The sequence below is a fragment of the Peromyscus maniculatus genome, chromosome 23, assembly GCF_049852395.1.
Source record: "Peromyscus maniculatus bairdii isolate BWxNUB_F1_BW_parent chromosome 23, HU_Pman_BW_mat_3.1, whole genome shotgun sequence".
Classification (NCBI taxonomy): Eukaryota; Metazoa; Chordata; class Mammalia; order Rodentia; family Cricetidae; genus Peromyscus; species Peromyscus maniculatus.
Window position 1 is genome coordinate 40,591,382 of NC_134874.1, and position 20,988 is coordinate 40,612,369.

General features: G+C 36.7%; 1 protein-coding gene across 2 annotated transcripts in view; it reads left to right on the top strand.

The window, feature by feature from the left end:
* The window catches only part of LOC121826472 (cytochrome P450 3A4-like), a 157,653-nt gene that overhangs the window by 108,358 nt on the left and 28,307 nt on the right, over positions 1-20,988 (top strand). For both annotated transcript variants that reach the window (XM_076560651.1, XM_076560652.1), the window contains exons 3-7: positions 4,447-4,499; positions 6,042-6,141; positions 13,161-13,274; positions 13,534-13,622; positions 14,171-14,319. In XM_076560651.1, coding sequence (XP_076416766.1) covers positions 4,447-4,499; positions 6,042-6,141; positions 13,161-13,274; positions 13,534-13,622; positions 14,171-14,319 — 505 coding nt within the window. The remainder of the gene's footprint in view (positions 1-4,446; positions 4,500-6,041; positions 6,142-13,160; positions 13,275-13,533; positions 13,623-14,170; positions 14,320-20,988) is intronic.

A 20,988-nucleotide genomic window follows, 5' to 3' on the forward strand; every position in this document is an offset into this window, starting at 1 on the left:
ACAGAACCATAGTAAATGAAGACTGTTAAAAGAAGGCTCCCATAAGCAACAGCCTCTATACAATTAGTGAGGATATGAGTAACATGTAATTTTAAAGTCCCTTCCTTTAACAAAGGGACTCTCAGTCAGTTACATACATGGACGGGTAACACAAGCAGTGAGGCAAAATACAAAATGATATGCATGCCATGGTTGGTCATCTTCTCTAAAATCCCATAGATCACTCCATTATCCAGGATGGTAGCTCACAGCCTAAGGTCCCTTTGAACCTTTTCCTCTAAAGATAGTCTAAACAGAACATGGCCAATGAGAGGATTCTAGGATATTATCTTCATCCAGACTAGATGGGCAACTCAAAGACAATTCAACCAGGACTTCAGATCATCTATTCAAAGGCAAGGAGTACTTTAGAATCATGCAGCAAGCCACCCACAGGGATTCCATTCTGAACCAGGGCACAGGATTATCACTGCATTCTCGAAAATGTCCATACAAACTGGTAACTTATGGGTTATCAGAATGATGAATGAGTTGATGATGCTTGATTTTTGATCCCACATACCCTCTTAAACTATAGGCCTTCCCAGTCTCTTACATGAGAAGAACATAGTCATACTGTCTCATTAGTGACAAACAAATAGGAATAATTTATGATATACCAATATAGATAAAGTGAGCACTGCTAGGTACCACATGTGAAACATCAGAATTGTGAAATAAACAAGCATATCATTAGTAAATACTCTAGAAGGCAGGTCTTCCTATGTGACTGGATGGGCCAAAGAGGGTGTCAGTTACACAGGCTCAGTAGACTCTCACACTTTCCACATGTGTGACAGAGAATATGTCAGAAATGCTAAAAAAATTGAATGTAATTAACAGACTTTTCTGTCTCCTTGACCACTTAAATTCTTCTTCAGTGAGAGGTTCAATCTGTTCCCAAGATGGGAGTGGGCTGTCCATGGGGGACTGCAAGGGATATAGCAGACTGCATGCTCCCTTCAAACTCATCATCATCTGCATCCTCAGCTTCTGGGACCTGTACCCCAACAAATGTCTTCATAGCCTGGGAATGCAGGACAAAGTGCTTTGGGAATCAAAGTGGTCTATCAGCTTCCTATGGGAAAATACAACATCCTCTTCCATACATGAGCACAGGTCATGATCAACCCATTTATCCTATAACAGGATCTTTCCACAAAACCTCTCCTGGAGCATGTCTACTCATATATGCTCCCCAGCAGTTAATCCTTATTGTTTAGTTCTCAATGTGTTGAAATAAACTAGAGAGTAGTATTGGAAAATTTGAATTAAAGAATCGGCAGGCTATAAATTATGAACCTGGCCCATAAGGTCAAAGAGAACTAACTATCAACAGTCATTGAAGACCCAAAGTGAATCAAGTTGTGAAGAGGTGAAGGGGCAATCTATCATGTCAATTTATCATGTAATAAATTCATGGGCTTGAGAATACCTATGTTCTTTATAAGCCAAGCAAGAATTTCATAATAAGAAGTCAAGGGACAGCCAGGATCAGTGGGCAGAAAAATCCATTCTATGGGTACCCTAGATTGCAAGAGTATGCCAGAAGGGTATGTGGGAGTAGGTAATAGTATAGGAGATAAAAGAAGCTTCATACCAATACTGGTCAGCTGCACATGAGCAGTGATTTGATGTACTAATTGTAAGGTCTTTTGATACTTTGGAGTAAGCTGTCTAGAGGTGGGGTCATTATCTCCATTTAAAAAGGAAAAAAAAGAGTCAGATCTTTTCTAGTATTTTACAGGGAAGGTCTTAAACCCATCATATCTCCTGGCATCTTTTGAAAATCAGTTAATGTTAGGAATTACATGTGGATCTTTGTGGGTAAATGGTACTGTCTTCTGTAATATGATCTAAATAAGAAAAGGGAGCTGTAACCTGTGATATTTCTAAGGAAATTTCCAGCTGAGACTGTTGGAAGTGATGCTGGATTGTGAGAAATAACTGAGTAATTAAATTTTCAGTAGGTACTGAAATCATGTAGGTAATAAATCAATTAGGTAATGAATAATCATGAGAAAAGGGTACTTTTGTCTAACTAGGAGTAAGACTTGAGTAATAAATTGTTGACTCACGTTGGGGCTATTGGCCATACCATGCAGTAGCATCTTCTACTGATCTTTCTTCATGAGTTTCGGAAAACTAGAGGAAGGAAGGCTAAAAGCAAAATGAGGAGAGTCCTGAGGAGAATGGGGTTTGCTCAGTTAAACAAGTAGGAGCTGATTCAGGTGATTTTATAACTGTACCAGCAAAAAAGATGTTCCTCATCATCATCTGAGGTATCCTGAGGTTAATGTAATTCAAGAAATTAACCTCTGTCCTCATCATCAGGGCCTTTTATCTCTATTTTTGACATCTTATTTTTATCTTAGTCCCCAAGTGTGTTTTGGAGTATACTGGTAGATATACATGGATGTTGAATTAAAAATGAATATGTGACAGTATTAAATCCTACAGTACAACCCCCAAATAGGAAACTCTTGTGACCCTCATAGGTATTATTCTGTCTTTAAGCTTTCACCTACTGTTCCCATATCTTTAAATTTATAGAACCTTATTCTGGAAACAAAGAACATATTTCTCATTGAAAGTAAGGAATTTATCTAAGTACCATGGTGATACATGCCAAAGTAGAAGCTGATGCATCATATGAAAGAAAAGAGATTGTTCTTTAGAATCTTTTAGTCTCATGTTTTACTCTCAGCTATTTCTCCATTCTTTCTTTCTTACAGGTCCACAAGTCTGACTCTTTTTGTATATTTAGCGTAGTAACACTCAGTCTTGATGATTTCTATTAATCTCAAGCCCACGCCACATTAAGTGAATAAGAAAGAATGAGGATCACAATGGGCAAGGTGGTGAGATTATTTGGAGAAGGACCATGTGTGACAAATAAAGAAGATATGTAGCTGTCCCCAGGAGGTCTTGCATAAAATGATGAGTTATACTAGAAGTTTATTAAGCAGCATAGATTCTTACATGCTATTTGTAGAGGGGAAGTGGCCAATGTTAGCATACAGCTAAATCAGACAATGCTGGCAAAGAGAACACAGGATGCCTCAGACACAGATGTGTTAGGACTGAACCACAGCCCCAAAACATCAAATCCTCAAAAAATACAACCTTCACTGTTTTGAGCCACTGGCTTAATCTCTAGACTGGACCTTGCCACAAGTTCAGTTCCTGAACAGGAAACAGAAGTAATGTTCTCTTTGTCATTTCATTAGAGTCCTGAAGAATGCCTTGGATCAGTCTGGCTCTACACACTAGGCTTCCACTATACAGACTGGGCTCTATCATCTGCCTAGAGACAGTTTCATACAGTTGAAATTCACAGTGACTGAATGCAAATTTCCCTGTTGGAAAATGCTTACCTTGAATGGACAAAGCCCTGGGCTTGATCCAACACCATATAAACTGGACATGGGGGCACGTACCCATAATGCCTACATTCCAGAGTATCAGAATTTCAAGGTCACTTTTAGATACACAGATAATTTTAGTCCAGGCTGAGTTACTTGGGATTCTATCTCCACAAATTAAATTGCTTGGGTTTTTTTTTCTCAGGTTTCAGAGGTGAAAGTTCAAAACAAGCATTCAATTTTATGTTTTATTTATGTGGGGCAGCATATCCTCATCTTTCCACGTTGAGCAGGTACACTAGGTGAAAATTCATTTGCCTCTACTTCCTTGTTACATTTCATTTAATATAATGAGCAGCAGCTATGTATATCTAATATGCCACATGCATCTCTGTTATTTTAAATTTCCTGACTATACTGAAATCCTAGAAAAGTCTTAAAGTGAGTGAAAAGGGAAGCAAATACGTTTTGTGTTTTTCATTTGTTTGTTTTGTTTTGCCTTTTTGAGACAGAGTTTTTCTGTGTAGCTTTGGAGCCTATCCTGGAACTCACTCTGTAGATAAGGTTGGCCTTGAACTCACAGATATCCCCCTGTCACTGACTCCAGTGTGGTGGGATTAAAGGTATGCACCACCATGCCTGGCCACAAATATATTTTGTACATTTATGACAATGTCCCTGACTCTTGGTACCCTCAGGCACTCAAGAAAGGGAAAAGACAGAGTGTTCCAGGATTGCACAGTCAAAACAAAACCAGACAACTACCACAAATAAAGACAGTTACTACTTTTAATAAAGAAGAAACAATTTTGGACTGGGCAATATCCAGAAAAGAAATCATGAATATCTTTAAATCCCCCATGTCAAATATCTCCTGCATTTTCTTTTTTCTCTCAGAGAACTTGGAAGAATTCCCATTAATTGCTTGGTAGGAAAATTAAATAATGAGCCTGAAGTCCCACAATTTGAATCATTTGTTTCCCATTTTGTGACCGATATAGGTAGAAAAGTAATTACTTTTATTTTTCCTTTCTTTTCCCAGGGCGTATCGATATATGATATAGAATGCCAAAAACAGTATGGAGATATGTGGGGGTGAGTATTCTGCAAATGTCCAACATGTACATTTGTTATTCTATGATACCAAACTGCATGAGAGAACTTTGTCAGTCCAGAGTTAATTGGGACACCTTTGCCTGTTTTAAAGTGTCTGAAATCCTATCCTGCCAAGGTTCCATATAAGCATTGTTGCTCCAGTCTGAAGTAAGATGAGGACATTGCAGGTAATGATTTGTCTGCATCCTTTGATGTTCCAGAGACACCTAGCCTTACTTTAACCCAATGTCTTATAAGGTTCCTGCCTCTATTTGTTCTTCCTCAAGACTTTTAAAAATTGTAATTAATGCATTAATTCAGATTCATTGAATATATGCTCATAAATTCAGGAGAGTATCTCCTGCCCATACTGATTTATACTTAGATAAAAGCAAAAAAAAATTAAAAAATATTTCCAGTAAATCTGGACTTTTCAAAGATACGCTGAGGGGAAAATGAGCATTTGTAGTTATTATTTTTGTTTGATTTAATGTTTGTATAAAGTATGTTTTTTTATTTTTATTACTTTATTTTTTATTTGAGGTTATAATTGCATCCTTTCTCCTCTTCCTTTTCTCCTTCAAATACATCCTCTGGTTTTCATTAATTGTTACATGACTATATGTATATGTAAGTGTATTTATATTCATATGTATGACCTATTCAGTCTGTATAGTGTTTTTTATATGTATGTTTTCAGGGCTGATCATGTGGAATTGCAATACCAGTTTGTGTGCTCTTCCCTGGAGAAGACCGTTTCTCTCATTCTCAGTAATCCTTACCTGCCTGTACTTCTTTCTATAGGTGTGAGGCATCCCAGGCCTTCCCCCATGGTTTATTTTCTGAGACCAGGTCTCAATATATCCAACGATGGTCTGGAAGTCACTATGAGTCCATATGGGCCTAGAAGTCTCTGTCTTCCTTATCTGCCTCCTGGCTACTGGTCTTAGAATTCTGCACCTTTATACTTTGTTGAATTTTCTTTTACTTTTCAATTTTTATTACATATTTTAGAAGGCATTGATTGTTTAATAAGAATGTTTATGGTTATTCCCTCTCAACATATACTATTCACTTTGAAGAAAAGGTGTTGGATATGCTACACCATGCTCTTGACTTCTGGGTTTGTTTCATTAATTATTTTGTGTGACGATTGAGGCAACTGGGGATTTGTCTAGAGCCTGTCAAAAAGTGACATCACTAGGCTATGTGCCACAAGCAAGGCAGAAGAGGTTCTGCCTCTTCATTTCTTATCCATCATCAGAAAGCACAGCATTAATCTCAGGGTCTGTTGAGCTCCCTTGCCATGAGACCCAAGGCCATGGGCTTTCTATGCTGCATTTGTAATGGCTCCAATTGAAAGTTGCCAGAAACATTATTGCTTGTCAATTGTTAATAATTTGCCCTTGGGGCAGTAGAGTAGCACTGAATAATCACTTGGTATTCTTACAGAAGATTAGTTTCAGTTCACAGAAGTATGTATTATAGAACCAGAGGTAAAATCAGAATCAATATGTAATCATCTCCATTTTCCCAATACAGGCTATATAATGGGCTGCTCCCTGTGCTGGTTATCACAGAACCAGATATGATCAAGAATATGCTAGTGAAAGAATTTTATTCTATTTTCACAAATCGACATGTAGGTATTCTTTTTTTTTATGTGAAAATTATACACACGAAACAAGTTATATACATATATGTGTGTGTGTGTGTGTGTAAATATATATATATATATATATATATATATATATATATATGTGTGTGTGTGTGTGTGTGTGTATATTCAATAACAATTATTGAAACAACCAGGCATGAATATAAAAAGAGAAGAAAAGGGTATATGGAAGTATTTGGAAGGGAGAAATGTTGAAATTACATTATAATCTCAAAAATAAAACCTCAAAAGGTGAGTATTCATTTAATTTTTTATGATCCCACTAGCAGTTAGGATTTTGTGTTTTGCTCAGGAGGCCTAGCTTCCACTTCCAGTATAGGAACACCTGTATCTTTCAAAGAAAAAAGTCATCTGGCTTTGGTACAGTACACCTTTAATCCCAACATTCTGGAGGCAGAGGCAGGTGGATCTCTGTGAGTTTGAACCCAGCCTGGTCTACAAATCAAGTTCCAGGACAGCCAGGGATAAACAGGGGAAGCCTGTCTTGAAAAGAAAAAAAAACAAACAAAAGAAATTATTATGAGAGGCTGAAGATGTTGATTTGTAGTAGCTTAACCTGACCTAGAGTTGAATCTCAACCACCACAAAATGAACAAACATTTTGTAATAAAATTGTTATGGATTCACTGTAATTTGCCAACAATGTACAAGTCATGCTATGTGTCTTCATGCTGTTTTGTTCAGATGGGGAACATCAACCTTTCCCAAGGAGAAATTCTCAGCACTCAGAGATAAGCAGAAAACTTCTTTCATTGGTTCACAACCATCATTTAAGCAGTCCCAACTTGCTGTCTAATTGGGTATTCATGGTGGTCACTTCTCAAGGGGGAAGGACAGATGTGACCCTGGTCAGTAGGGAATGGACAAGCAGGGTCACAAAGCAGAAGTCACTAGTTCATTTTAGCCTCTCTGCTGTCTCAGGGCAGAGGATAGTTTACTGTCTCCTTATACTTATGTCACCCCATAGTCCCTAAGGAAGCTTGGAAATCATAATTAAGGTTAAAGTTGGTGTTTTCCTGTCTCCTTCATTTTTTTCAAGGCAGTTTATTATTTATTTTATTTGGCAGTATGTTTAAGCTTTATTAGTAAGTGCGAGTGCTTACATTCAAACTGAGTTTGGTCTGATGACAGAGCTAAGATAATTTATCCACATTTATATACCTCCTGGTATAAACAGCTTTGAATGGTACTTTTAATTTTTTTTAGTTAAAATACAAATATTTTATTTGCTTACTCCTACTCATTCCCCCCTCGTTCCCACCCCAGCTCCCTTTAGATAATATAAAATATTTAATCCCTAGGAGTCATTAATCATTCCCTCTTCCCCTCCTGTATTTTCTTCCTTCTTCCCTCTCTAGTTAAGAGTCCCTCCCATTTTCCCCATTTCTCCTTCATATTACCTGTGTCCTGCTATTTCCCTCTTTGGGATCCCCTTGTCATAGCCCCATTTTAGTCCTACTTTCTGTGATCTCTCTGTTGTATACACACATCTGTAGATTGTGGGCTAGGAACCAATGGTATGAAATAACATGGGGTATTTGTCTTTGCGGATCTGGGTTATCTCACTCAATATAATATTTTCTAGTTCCACTTGTTTACTGCATGGTTTAAATTTTATTTACAGCAAATTGGAACTCCATTGTATACATATACTGCATTTTCAATATCTATTCACTATCAATTAGTTGAAGGATATTTAGGTTGTTTTCATTTCCTAGTAATTGTGAACAGAGCATAAATGAATATATCTGCACAAGCATCTGTGGAGTAGAATGTTTTTTTTTTTTTGAAGAATTTCCAAGAAGTGGTAAAAGCTGGTTTACATGTTAGATTTATTTTTAGTTTATTGGAGCACTATCCACAATTATATTCAGATTGCACCAGTTTGCAATCACACAGTAGATTATGATTCCATTTTCCTACATCCTCACTAGCATTTGTTGTTGTTGGTTGTCTTGATTTTAGCCATTCTGAGATTGGTAGTATGAAATCTCAAAGTTGTTCTAATTTTTATTTACCTAATTTCTACAGGTAATGAACAATCAGTAGATATTTTTTAGACATTTATATGTCTTCTTTTGAGAATTTTTCAACTCTATTACCCACTTTCCTTGAGACAGAGTCTCTCTGCAAAGCCCTGGTTATCCTAGAACTCACCATGTAGACCAGGCTGTTCTTCAAATCACATGAATCCACCCCCCTTTACCTCTGGAGTACTGGTATTAAAGGTGTGAGATACTATGCCCATCTCTCATATCTCATTTTTAAATTGGGTCATTTGTGTTTTTAAGTCTTTGAGGTTTTTTTTTGGGGGGGTAACTTATAAATTCTGATATTAAGCCATTATCAGATGTGTAGCTGGCAAAGATTCTCACTTTGTAGAGTTTGCCTTCACTCAATTGACTGCCTCCTCTGCTGTACAAAGCTTTTTAATTTTGGGAGGCAATATTTGTCACTTGTTGACCTTAATTTCCACACAAATGGATTCCTATTCATGAAATCCTTTCTTACACCTACATTCTTTAGGGTACTGCTTCAGTTTTCTTCTGGAAGATCTAGAATTTCAGATTTTACACTGATGTCTTTGATCTATTTGTAGAAAGTTTTCAGTAAGATGATTGATATAGGTCTAATTCATTCTTTTCATGTGGACATCCTGTTTTCACACCACATTTGTTAAAGATGCTGTCTATTCTCCAGTGTGTATTTTTGGATCTTTGTCAAATATCAGGTGGCTATAGACATGTGTACTCATGTTCTAGTTTTTTCTTTCCTCCATTGATCTATATATCTATTTTTCCACCAGTAAGATACATTGTTTTTAATACTGCTGTGCAACATATTTTGAAATCTGGAAAGATAATTATTTCTGCATTGTTCTTATTATTAAGGATTTCTCTGGCTATCCAGGTTCTTTTTTGATTCCATGTGGATTTTAGAAATTTTTTCTAGTTCTGTGAAGAATGCTGTTGTGATTTTCTTGGTGTTGCCCTGAGTCTATAAATTGCTTTTGGTGGAATCATCATTTTCACAATGCCATTTATACTAGTACAGAATCAAAGGATGTCTTTCTGTCTTGTAGTGTCTCAATCCCTTTATTCTGAGATTTAAAGCTTTAACTGTAGATTTCTTTCTCTTCCTTGAATATGTTCATTGCAACGTCAATTATATACTTTGAAGGTGTTTTAAGTGGAGATGCATACATGATCTCCTTCTCAATCTTCTAGTGTACACATTGGCTCTCTGCCTCTTTACTAAAATTGTTCATCATTTATACATGTTTTCTAGTAGAATGTATATTTGTATATGTATAAATATATTGTATATATATTCTGCAAATAAGAATAATTTGACTTTTTCTTTTTGTATAATTTCCTTCTCTTATTATTTTACTCTAGCTAGTGCTTTGAGGATTATATTGAAAAAAGAGCAGGGATAGTGCACAGCCCTGTCTTGCTCTTGATTTTATTTTATTTTAATGGTATTGCTTGAATATTTCTCCATTTAGGATAATGTTGGCTGTGGGTTTGCAATATAGAGCATTATTGTTTTGTTGTGAATTATATATTTTATTTGATGTATGTTTCTGTCATTCTTACTCTCTCGAGAACTTATATAATGAAGGCATGCTGAATTGTTTTCAAAAACTATCTCAAAAGTATCTCCTCTGCCAATATTGGAACTCATTATGTAGTTCAGGATGATGTTGACCTCCCAGATATCTACCTGCCTCTCCATCCTGTGTGCTGAGCTTAAACACACAGCATCACTGTGCTGAACATTTTTAACCATTTATTTATTTATTTATTCATTTATATACTAATTCTTTTTAATTTTAAAATTAGTTGTGTGCATGTGCATCAGAATGTGGGTATGTGCACATGAGTAATGATAGTAATTCTTATTTTATGTCTTCATTATTTCACATATGTGTGTATTATCAATTTTATTATGATATTATTGCAACAAATACAATACATGATAACATGGATATATAATACACACTCCTATATACATATGTGTGTGTGTGTTGCTTATATTCACCTCCTATTACCTAAGCTTGTCTCTCTCCAATTCTTACTATTTCTCTTCCTTTTCTAAATTATATTTCATTCTGCTCTAGTGTCTTTAAAAAATTGGATGACTCTAGTGAATCTAGTAAGTGTTGATTACAAGAAAATATATATTATAAAATTATTTTCAAGAACATAGAGACCCTATCACTCTCTACACTGCTAAAGTAAATGGTTCTCCCTTCTCTGGTTGCCACTACCTACCTATAAATCCTAAGGGAGAGACAGAACCTCATGAACCTTTCCCTTCTCTATGGTGGAATGTTGATGGGTTTTATCTTGTGAATGGACTTAGGCCAATAACTGCAATTCTGGAACTGCAATGATATTTCATGCACAGAAGTGAACTTTCTGTATGTCTCTAACCTTCCTGTTGTTCAAAAATGTATAAGAAACTTTATTTATGTTTATTTAAATATGTGTATGTGTTTGTGAATATGAGTAAAGTACCCATGAAACCATAAGAAGTTGTTGGATTCCCTGCTTCTAGATGAACAGGCAATTGCCCTACCTGACAGGGGTTTTGGAGACTGAACTCAGGTCCTTGCAAAAGCAGTATATTTTCTTAACTAGTGAGCCTCTTCTGCAGGCCAGACCTTATATTTCTTCTGCTCCTCTCCCTTTTTCATTCTCCCCTGAGCGGATTATTTAGATGTCATATTTAGGAGTGATCATTCTGAAGTCACCTTTTTTTTTTACATTGCCTAGTTATAAATTGCTATATCAATCTTTGGCCATGATAAAATGAAACTTCTAAGACAAACACTGACAGAAGTAATCTGAGGATATAAACATAAGAATCTAGAGGGCAATTAGATGAACATCACATTCCATTTTGTAGTGCAGAAACAGTTGTTTCTGCACTAGGGCCTATGACATGCTTTTATCAGTTTTACAATACTGCATATGGAAAGATGGCTCAGGCATCAAGAAAACTAACTGCTATTATACAAGACAAGGGTTCAATTCCCAGTAGCCACATGGTACCTGAACTCAACACTGAGTCCAATCTCATTGGATCTGATGCCCTCTACTGGAATCTACAGACACTGTACATTTTTAGTACAGATGTGTTGAAGATATACATGGAAGAATGCTCTTGCAAATATTAGTAGCTCCACAGATATGGTGGGTGACATCACAAGCTTCTTTCCTGTCTGTGCTGGATTTGTAAAATTTGACTGATCTTCTAGAAGTCTAGTGGGGATAACCATAGCAACTGTGAGTCCATGTGAGTAATACTCATGTCATGCCCAGAGTCAAGACCTTCATGGCACTCCTCTGGCTCTAGCAGTCTTTCAACCATGTCTTCCACAATGTTTCCTGAGCCTTGGGGTTGAATGGTTGTAGGTATTCTATCACTTTCAATTTCCTTATTTTTTGTATACTTTTTTGTTCCATGTAGTTAATAACATATCTATATGGAAATATTTCCACTTGCAGTGAAATCTGAGTGCCTTTTAGTTTATATTTGCCTCTCATTGCAAAAGCTAGATGTCAGGTTAGGATGTAGTAAAAGGTGAGAACTAGTTGTTTAAAATCATCTCTTAATGGGAAATTCAGTGTTTCTTAACAAAGTGAAGTGCTGGATGAAGAAGGTTTTGCTCGATATAGTTTTTATCATATGTATGAGGTTTCCCTCTCATTATTGATATGTATTTATATCATCAAGAACTATTGAAATATTCCAAGTTAGAATCAAATACAGGAGCATATGGTGGAAGAAACTTTCCAAGGGGAAAAGAGAATTATAGTGCTCCTTTGCTTATATTTCAGGATAAACAATGGAGAGATATTTACATGATATTCAATTAATGCTTTGGCTAATAATACCCATTTCTTGGTATTTATGTTAATTTAATAATTACTGTTTCATGTAACTTCTTTTTAAAATAGCTCAAGCTGAATATACTTGGAAGTGCAAAACTGGTCTAAGGAAAATTTGCCAATATAGCCCTCCTCTATGTACCCTATTGTTCTGGTTGCATTTTGGCAACATGAAACAAACATAGGCATAGTTAGGAAGAGAAACCTCAGTTGAGAAATGCTTCCATCAGCTTTCTTGTAAAAAGACTGGAGCATTTTCTTCATTAGTAACTGTTCAACTCATTAGAGTTTGGTGCCACCTCTGGGTAGGTAGTCCTGGATTGTATTTGAAAGCAGGCTGAAAAAAAACATGGTGAGCAAGCCAGAAGGAGCATTCCTCCAAAACTTCTGCTTCAGTTCCTGCCTTCAGGTTCCTGCCTTGAGTTACTGCCTTCACTTTTCTCAGAGACAGAATATGGCCTGAGAGTTGTAAGATTACTAAATGCTCTCCACAAAGAGTTGCTTTTTTCCATGGTCTTTATCACATCAATCAAAATCTAACTAAGAAATCAACTTTCTCTGTACTGACATGGAGAATACTTTTAGTCTTCTACCTGTTTTTTTCACAGAAAAAGGCATTTTATTTCTACAGAGGGATTCACATTGAAATGAAGACTGTAATATAACAACTTTATCCCACATGGATGGTGTATGTATCCATACTTTAACTTTGAAGCATTTTATATATGTTATTTATCACATATGTGTGCCTGAATGAATGTATTTGTACCACATGTGTGCAAGTACTCACAGAGAGTAGAAGACGGCATCAGACACACAGAACTGGAGTTACTGACAGTTGTGAACCACCTAATGTAGCTCCTAAGAATTTAACCAGAGTCCTCGCAAGAGGATCAAGTGGTGTAGACCACGAAGCCATTGCCTCAGCCCTAGTTTGAGGAACTGCTGTTGAGGGACTAGCATGAAACCTGCCACCTAGAAGAGGGTTAGTAACTGTTAAAGAGTGTTGTCTATTTTATGCAGGTTTTGTAACTTTTAAGATAACCAATCTAATTCAGGGCAAAATTTTTCTTGGTATTGTAGTTTTTTGGTCCACTTGGATTTATGAAAAAAAGTATAACAACTTCTGAGAATGAAGAATGGAAAAGAATCCGATCATTGATGACACCAGCCTTTAGCAGTGGAAAACTGAAGGAGGTAAGTTTATGAAGAGCTTTTTATTGTAAATGGAGTAGATTTTATCAGAGGAATGGTAGAAATAATATCACACTCTTTAAAGAGATGTTCCTTTGAGAATTATATTGTTAAGAATAGTCTTTGTTTTGTTTTGTTGTTATTTTGTCTTGTGTAGTCATTTTAAAAATATGATGATCTTTATATAATTTCAAAAGACCTTTTATTTTAGAAACTCAGATGTTGCCATTTACCATGAGACTGTGTTGTGTTTTGTGCTTAGATGTTCCACATCATCCAAGAATATGGAGATGTGATGGTGAAAAACATGAGTCGGGAAGTCGAGAAGGGCAAGAGTGTTACCATGAACAAGTGAGTAGTGATACATGCATTGTCTAGGGACTCTGTGCCCCATCTGGAAATCTCCCTCTGCCTGATAAGTAGATGAATTATTCTGGAGCAGGGTAAGGGAGAGGCATGAATTTACCCAAATACCTTGTGAGTAACAAAATTAGGTTACCGGTTATCATCTTGTATATTCTAGAATAGTTTAGAATGAAAGAAGAAAATTTAGAAATGGTGCAGATGAGGGGTTAAGAAATGTGTGAGGAAGATATATGTGCTACATAAGAGGTCATTGATTTGACAAGTGTATTATAGCTATAACTTTCAACTATCTAAATATTCAGGTTTTGCTGAGTGTCTTAGAAAAATATAAGCAAGAAACAAATTCCTTCTACCTTTTTCATCCAACAGAAGATGGAGAAGGTTCTGGAAATGGTGTGGGTAGTAAAATCCTATTGATTTCTGAAGATACTACAGTAGTAAACTCAGGCTTTGTTGATTATACTGCAGACCAATAGTCACATAGCTTAGAGGTTGTGTGAGTAACACATTAACTCACCTGCTTCTCTCCTTAGTGTATTTGGGGCCTACAGCATGGATGTGCTCACTGGAACCTTATTTGGAGTGAAGGTGGATTCCCTCAACAACCCCCAGGACCCCTTTGTAAAAAACACCAGAAAGCTTTTTATATTTGACTTTTTCAATCCATTGGCTTTCTCTACAGGTATATAGTCTATTTTTCAACTATATTAAGATCTTAAACTTATTTTAATTACCATAAAATATAAAGTTTCCTCATAGCATATCCATACACAATTATTATCTCCCCCATCTTGCATTCACTCCTTTATAATCTGATTATTTTACCCCATTTGAATTTTCATATCACATGTTGTTACCCATCATTGCCACATACTTTTGTGCTTTTTGATAGACAGAAGATGATTGTGTAATTTCTGTCTTTGAGCTATTAATGTCATGATTTATATTTATACATTTACATATATTGAATCACTCCTCCATCTCTTGAATGAATCGTGAATCAAAGGTAAATTAATGTTATCTACTTCCAATGTTTCTCTGTTTATTTTATTGTGGATAATATATTTATTTTAAGAGTGGGAATAGATGTCACTTATTATTATATTGCAGAATTTATTCTGTGACATTATATCTATTAGCATTTTTATGAAAGTGAGTGCACATATTGATACATACACATTTAGAGTTGCAAAACCTTGTGGATGGATAGTTTCTGTCAAGTATATAAAGCAATCTCCTACATCCTTGTGACTAGCTTTAGTTTGATATTGGAATAATGATGCATGCTTGTTTCTTGTGTTGATATTTGGTGGTTGGTAACAATTCGTGGGTCAGGAAAAAACATTATGATTGATAGCCAAATATGCTAGTCTCTGTATTATTTACTTACTCATTTATTAAAAGACAGGTTCCATGTATTCCTAGCTGGTCTAGAACTGGCTATATAGATGAGAATTGTCAGAATCTCACAGTGATCTGCCTGCCTCTGGCTGTTGAGTGCTGAGATTAAAGGATGTATCACTATCTTCAGCCTTAGTCTGTGTCCTTAGATAAAGGAATATAGAATGTTAATATTAAGACTTCTTATTGAAAGTCACGCATGGATTCCTGACATATTATTGATTTTCTACTGTCTGACATTGTTTTGACCCTCTGTTCTTAACAGGTTTCTCAGCATCATATTTTCCTCTAGCGTGTTGGCTGTGTTTGTTTTTTTCTTAGGTCAAACTGATCTGTACATTATATAATGCAATCAGACTTTATATTGTAAGAAATTCTTTTTTTTTTTTTTTTTTTTGGTTTTTTCGAGACAGGGTTTCTCTGTGTAGCTTTGCGCCTGTCCTGGAACTCACTTGGTAGCCCAGGCTGGCCTCGAACTCACAAAGATCCGCCTGCCTCTGCCTCCCGAGTGCTGGGATTAAAGGCGTGCGCCACCACCGCCCGGCGTAAGAAATTCTTTAGCATGACATAGCAGGGAAAGTTTTTCCTCCTTTGATTATAATAAATAGCCATATTTATTACACACACACACACACACACACACACACACACACACACACACACACATATATATATATATATATATATATGTATATATAATATTCACCAGTTCCTGTTTTCTTATCATGAAAAACATGTTTTTAAGACATCCTGGCATTTTTGTTTTCCATTGAAAATACAGGAGATATGCTCATTGATCTGTCCTTATATGTGACATCATCCTTCCTTTGGCACCTTCCAGTACGCTTTCTTTATTCTGTAAGTTCACTGCATTATCTTCAATGTGAATAGGGAAGTTTCTTCTCCAGTCTTCATATCAGTGTTATACTCTTTTCCATTGTGCATCATGGCGAGATCAATCTGATAGACTCAGTCCAGGCAGGTCCAGTCCCCTCCTCCCAGGTTGAGCCGAGCATCCCTGCATAAGTCCCAGGTTTCAAACAGCTAACTCATGCAATGAGCACAGGACTTGGTCCCACTGCCTAGATGCCTCCCAAAGAGATCAAGCCAAACCACTGTCTCACCTATTCAGAGGGCCTGCTCCCTCAGTCTTTGGTTCATAGTTCATGTGTTTCTATTCGTTTGGCTATTTGTCCCTGTGCTTTATCCAACCTTGGTTTCAACAATTCTCGCTCATATAAACCCTCCTCTTTCTCACTAATTAGACTCCCAGCATTCCACCCAGGGCCTACCTGTGGATGTCTGCATCCAGATTCCTCAGTCCTTGGATGGGGTTTCTGGCACAACTATTAGGGTGTTTGGCCATTTCATCACCAGAGTAGGTCAGTCCTGGCTGTCTTTCGACCATTGCCAGCAGTCTTTTGTGGGGGTATCTTTGTGAATTTCTATGGGCCTATTTAGCACTTTGTTTCTTCCTTTTCTCATGTGGTCTTCATTTACCATGGACTCCTATTCCTTGTTCTCCCTCTCTTTTCTTGATACAGCTGGGATCTCCTGCTCTCTTTCCCTCGACCCTCACTGTTCATTGCTCCCACTCATGTCCAGGCTGTTCATGTAGATCTCATCCATTTCTCCATCATTGGGTGATCTCCGTGTCTTTCTTGGGGTCCTGTTTTCCAGGTAGCCTCACTGGTGATGTGAGTAGCAGTCAAGTCATCCTTGTTCCACATTTAGTATCCTCCTATGAGTGAGTACATACCATATTTGTCTTTCTGGTTCTGGGTTACCTCACTCAGGATGATTTTTTTCTGGATCCATCCATTTGACTGCAAACCTCATGATGTCATTTTTTTTCTCTGATGAGTAGTATTCCATTGTGTATATGTGCCACAATTTATTTATCCATTCTTCAGTTGAAGGGCATCTAGATTGTTTCCAGATTTTGGCTATTATAAACAATGCTGATATGAACATAGCTGAGCAAGTGCTCTTGTGGTATGATTGAGCATTTCTTGGGTATATGCCCAAGAGTGGTATAGCTGGATCTTGGGGGAGATTGATTCCCAATTTTCTAAGAAAGCGGCATATTGATTTCCAAAGTGGTTGTACAAGCTTGCATTCCCACCAGCAGTGAAGGAGAATTCCCCTAGTTCCACATTCTGTCCATCATAAGGTGTCTTCAGTGTTTTCAGAATTGTTTTGATTTGCATTTCCCTGATGATTAGGGATGTTGAGCAATTCCTTAAATGTCTTTCAGCCATTTGAGTTTCCTCTGTTGAGAATTCTCTGTTTAGTTCTATAGCCCATTTCTTAATTTAACTGTTGGTCTTTTTGATGTCTAATTTCTTGTGTTCCTTATATATTCTGGATATCAGTCCTCTGTCAGATGTGGTGTTGGTGAAGATCTTTTCCCATTTTGTAGGCTGTTGCTTTGCCTTTTTGGTTGTATCCTTTGCTCTACAAAAGCTTCTCAGTTTTAAGAGGTCCCATTGATTGATTGTTTCTCTCAGTGTCTGTGCTACTGGTATTATATTTAGGAAATGATCTCCTATGCCAATGCATTCAAGACTACATCCTACTTCCTCTTCTAGAAGGTTCAGAGTAGCTGGATTTATGTTGAGGTCCTTGGTCCACTTGGACTTAACTTTTGTGCACGGTGACAGATATGGATCTATTAGCAGCCTTCTACACAATGATATCCAGTTATACCATCACCATTTGTTGAAGATGCTTTCTTTTTTCCATTGCACACTTTTGTCTTCTTTGTCAAAAATTATATGTTCATAGGTGTGTGGGTTAATGTCAGGGTCTTCAATTTGATTCCATTGGTCCACATGTCAATTTTTATGCCAATACCAAGCTGTTTTTATTACTGTAGCTCTGTAGTAGAGCTCGAAGTCAGGGATCATGATGCCTCCAGAGGTTGTTTTATTGTACAGGATTCTTTTGGCTATCCTGGGTTTTTTGTTTTTCCATATGAAGTTGAGTATTATTCTTTCCAGGTCTGTGAAGAATTGTGTTGGTATTTTGATGGGGATTGCATTGAATCTGTAGATTGCTTTTGGTAAAATTGCCATTTTTACTATGTCAATCCTGCCTATCCATGACCATGGGAGATCATTCAATTTTCTGACATCTTCTTCAATTTCTTTTTTCAGGGACTTAAAGTTCTTGTCATATAGGTCCTTCACTTGCTTGGTTAGTGTTACCCCAAGGTATTTTATGTCATTTGTGGCTATTGTAAAGGGTGACGTATCTCTGATTTCCTTCTCTGCTTCTTTGTCCATTGTATATAGGAGGACTACTGATTTTTTTGAGTTGATCTTGTATCCTGCTATGTTGCTGAAGGTGTTTATAAGCTGTATCAGTTCCCTGATTGAATCTTTGGGGTCACTCAAGCATACTATCATGTCATCTGCAAATAGGGAAAGCTTGAATTCTTCCTTTCCAATTTGCATCCCCTTAATCTCCTTATGTTGTGTTATTGCTCTGACTAGAACTTCAAGTACTATATTGAATAAGTATGGGGAGAGTGGACAGCCTTGCCTTATTCCCGATTTTAGTGGAATTGCTTTGAGTTTCTCTCCATTTAATTTGATGTTGGCTGTTGGCTTGCTGTAAATTGCCTTTATTATGTTTAGGTATGTTCCCTGTATTCCTGATCGCTCCAAGACTTTTATCATGAAGTGTGTTGTATTTTGACAAATGCCTTTTCTGCATCTAGTGAGATGATCGTGTGTTATTTTTCTTTGAGTTTGTTTATATGGTGTATTACATTGATGGACTTTCATATGTTGAACCACCCTTACATCCCTGGGATGAAGCCTACTTGGTCATGGTGGATAATTGTTCTGATGTGTTCTTGGAGTCTGTTTGCCAGTATTTTATTGAGTATTTTTGCATCGATGTTCATGAGGGAGATCTGTCTGTAGTTCTCTTTCTTTGCTGTATCCTTGTTTGGTTTAGGAATCAGGGTAATTATAGCCTCATAGAAGGAGTTTAGTAATGTTCCTTCTGTTTCTATTATGTGGAACAACTTAGAGCATTTTGGTATTAATTCTTCTTTGAAGATCTGGTAGAATTCAGAATGGCTGAAACCATCTGGTCCTGGGCTTTTCTTGATTGGGAGACTTTTAATGACTGTTTCTATTTACTTAGGGGTTATTGGAATATTTAAATAGTTTATCTGGTCTTGATTTAACTTAGGTATGTGGTACCTATCCAGAAAATTATCCATTTCTTTTAGATTTTCCAGTTTTGTGGAGTAGAGGTTTTTGAAATATGACCTGATAATTCTCTGGATTCCCTCAATGTCTGTTGTTATTTCCCCCTTTTTATTTCTGATTCTGTTGACTTGGATTCTCTCTTTCTGTCTTTTGGTTAGTTTGGTTAAGGGCTTTTCTATCTTGTTGATTTTCTCATTGAACCAACTCTTTGTTTCATTAATTTTTGGTATTATTCTCTTAGTTTCTATTTTATTAATTTCAGCTCTCACTTTGATAATTTCCTGGCATCTATTATTCCTGGAAGAGTTTGCTTCTTCTTGTTCTAGAGCTTTCAGGTGTGCTGTTAAGTCTCTAGTGTGAGGTTTCTCCAACTTCTTTATGTGGGCATTTAGTGCTATGAATTTCCCTCTTAGCACTGCTTTCATAGTGTCCCATAAGTTTGTGTATGTGGTGTCTTCATTTTCATTGATCTCTAGGAAGTCTTTAATTTCTTTCTTTATTTCTTCCTTAACCCATTGGTGATTCAGTTGAGCATTATTCAGTTTCCATGAGACTGTAGGTTTTCTGTAGTTTTTGTTGTTGTTGAAATCTAACTTTAAACCATGGTGATCTGATAGAACCCAGGAGGTTATTCAAATTGTTTTGTATGTGTTGAGATTTGCCTTGTGGCCAAGTATGTGGTCGATTTTAGAGAAGGTTCCATGGGGTGCTGAGAAGAAGGTATATTCTTTCTTGTTAGGATGGAATGTCTGTAGATATCTATTAGGTCCAATTGGGTCATGTCACCAGTTAAGTCCTTTATTTCTTTGTAAAGTTTCGATTTGGGAGATTTGTCCAGTGGTGAAAGTGGGGTGTTGAGATCTTCCAATATTAATGTGTGGGGTTTTATATGTGGTTTAAGCTTTAGTGATGTTTCTTACTTATATGTGAGTGCCCTTGTGTTTGGGGCATAAATGTTCAGAATTGAAACTTCATCTTGGTGAATCTTTCCTGTGATTAGTATGTAATGCCCTTCTTAATCCCTTTGTATGATTTTAGTTTGAAGTCTATTTTGGTGGATATCAGGATGGCTACACCTGCTTGTTTCTTAAGGCCATTTGATTGGAAAGTCTTTTCCCAGCCTTTTATTCCTAGGTAGTGTCTGTCTTTGAATTTGAGATGTGTTTCTTGTATGCAGCAGAAAGATTGGTCCTGCTTTGGTATCCATTCTGTAAGCCTATATCTTTTTATAGGTGAATTAAGTCTGTTGATATTAAGGGATATTAATGACCAGTGATTGTTCATTCCTGTTATTCTTGGTGGTAGTATGTGTGTACTTCTTCCTTGGGGTTTACTGCTGTGGCTTTGTCTATTGCCTATGTTTTTGAGTGTGTATCTGACTTCCTTCGTTTTGAATTTTCCTTCTAGTGCTTTCTGTAAGGCTGGGTTAGTGGATAGGTATTGTTTAAATCTGGCTTTGTCTTTGAATGTCTTGTTCACTCTGTCTATGATGATTGAAAGTTTTGCTGGGTGTATTAGTCTGGGCTGACATCCATGTTCTCTTAGTGTCTGCATTCCATCTGTCCAGGTCCTTCTGGCTTTCAAAGTCTCCATTGAGAAATTGGGTGTTATTCTGAAGGGTTTGCCTTTATAGGTCACTTGGCCTTTTTCCTTTGCTGCTCTTAATATTCTTTCTTTATTCTGTACATTTAGTTGTTTGATTATTATGTGTCGAGAGGACTTTT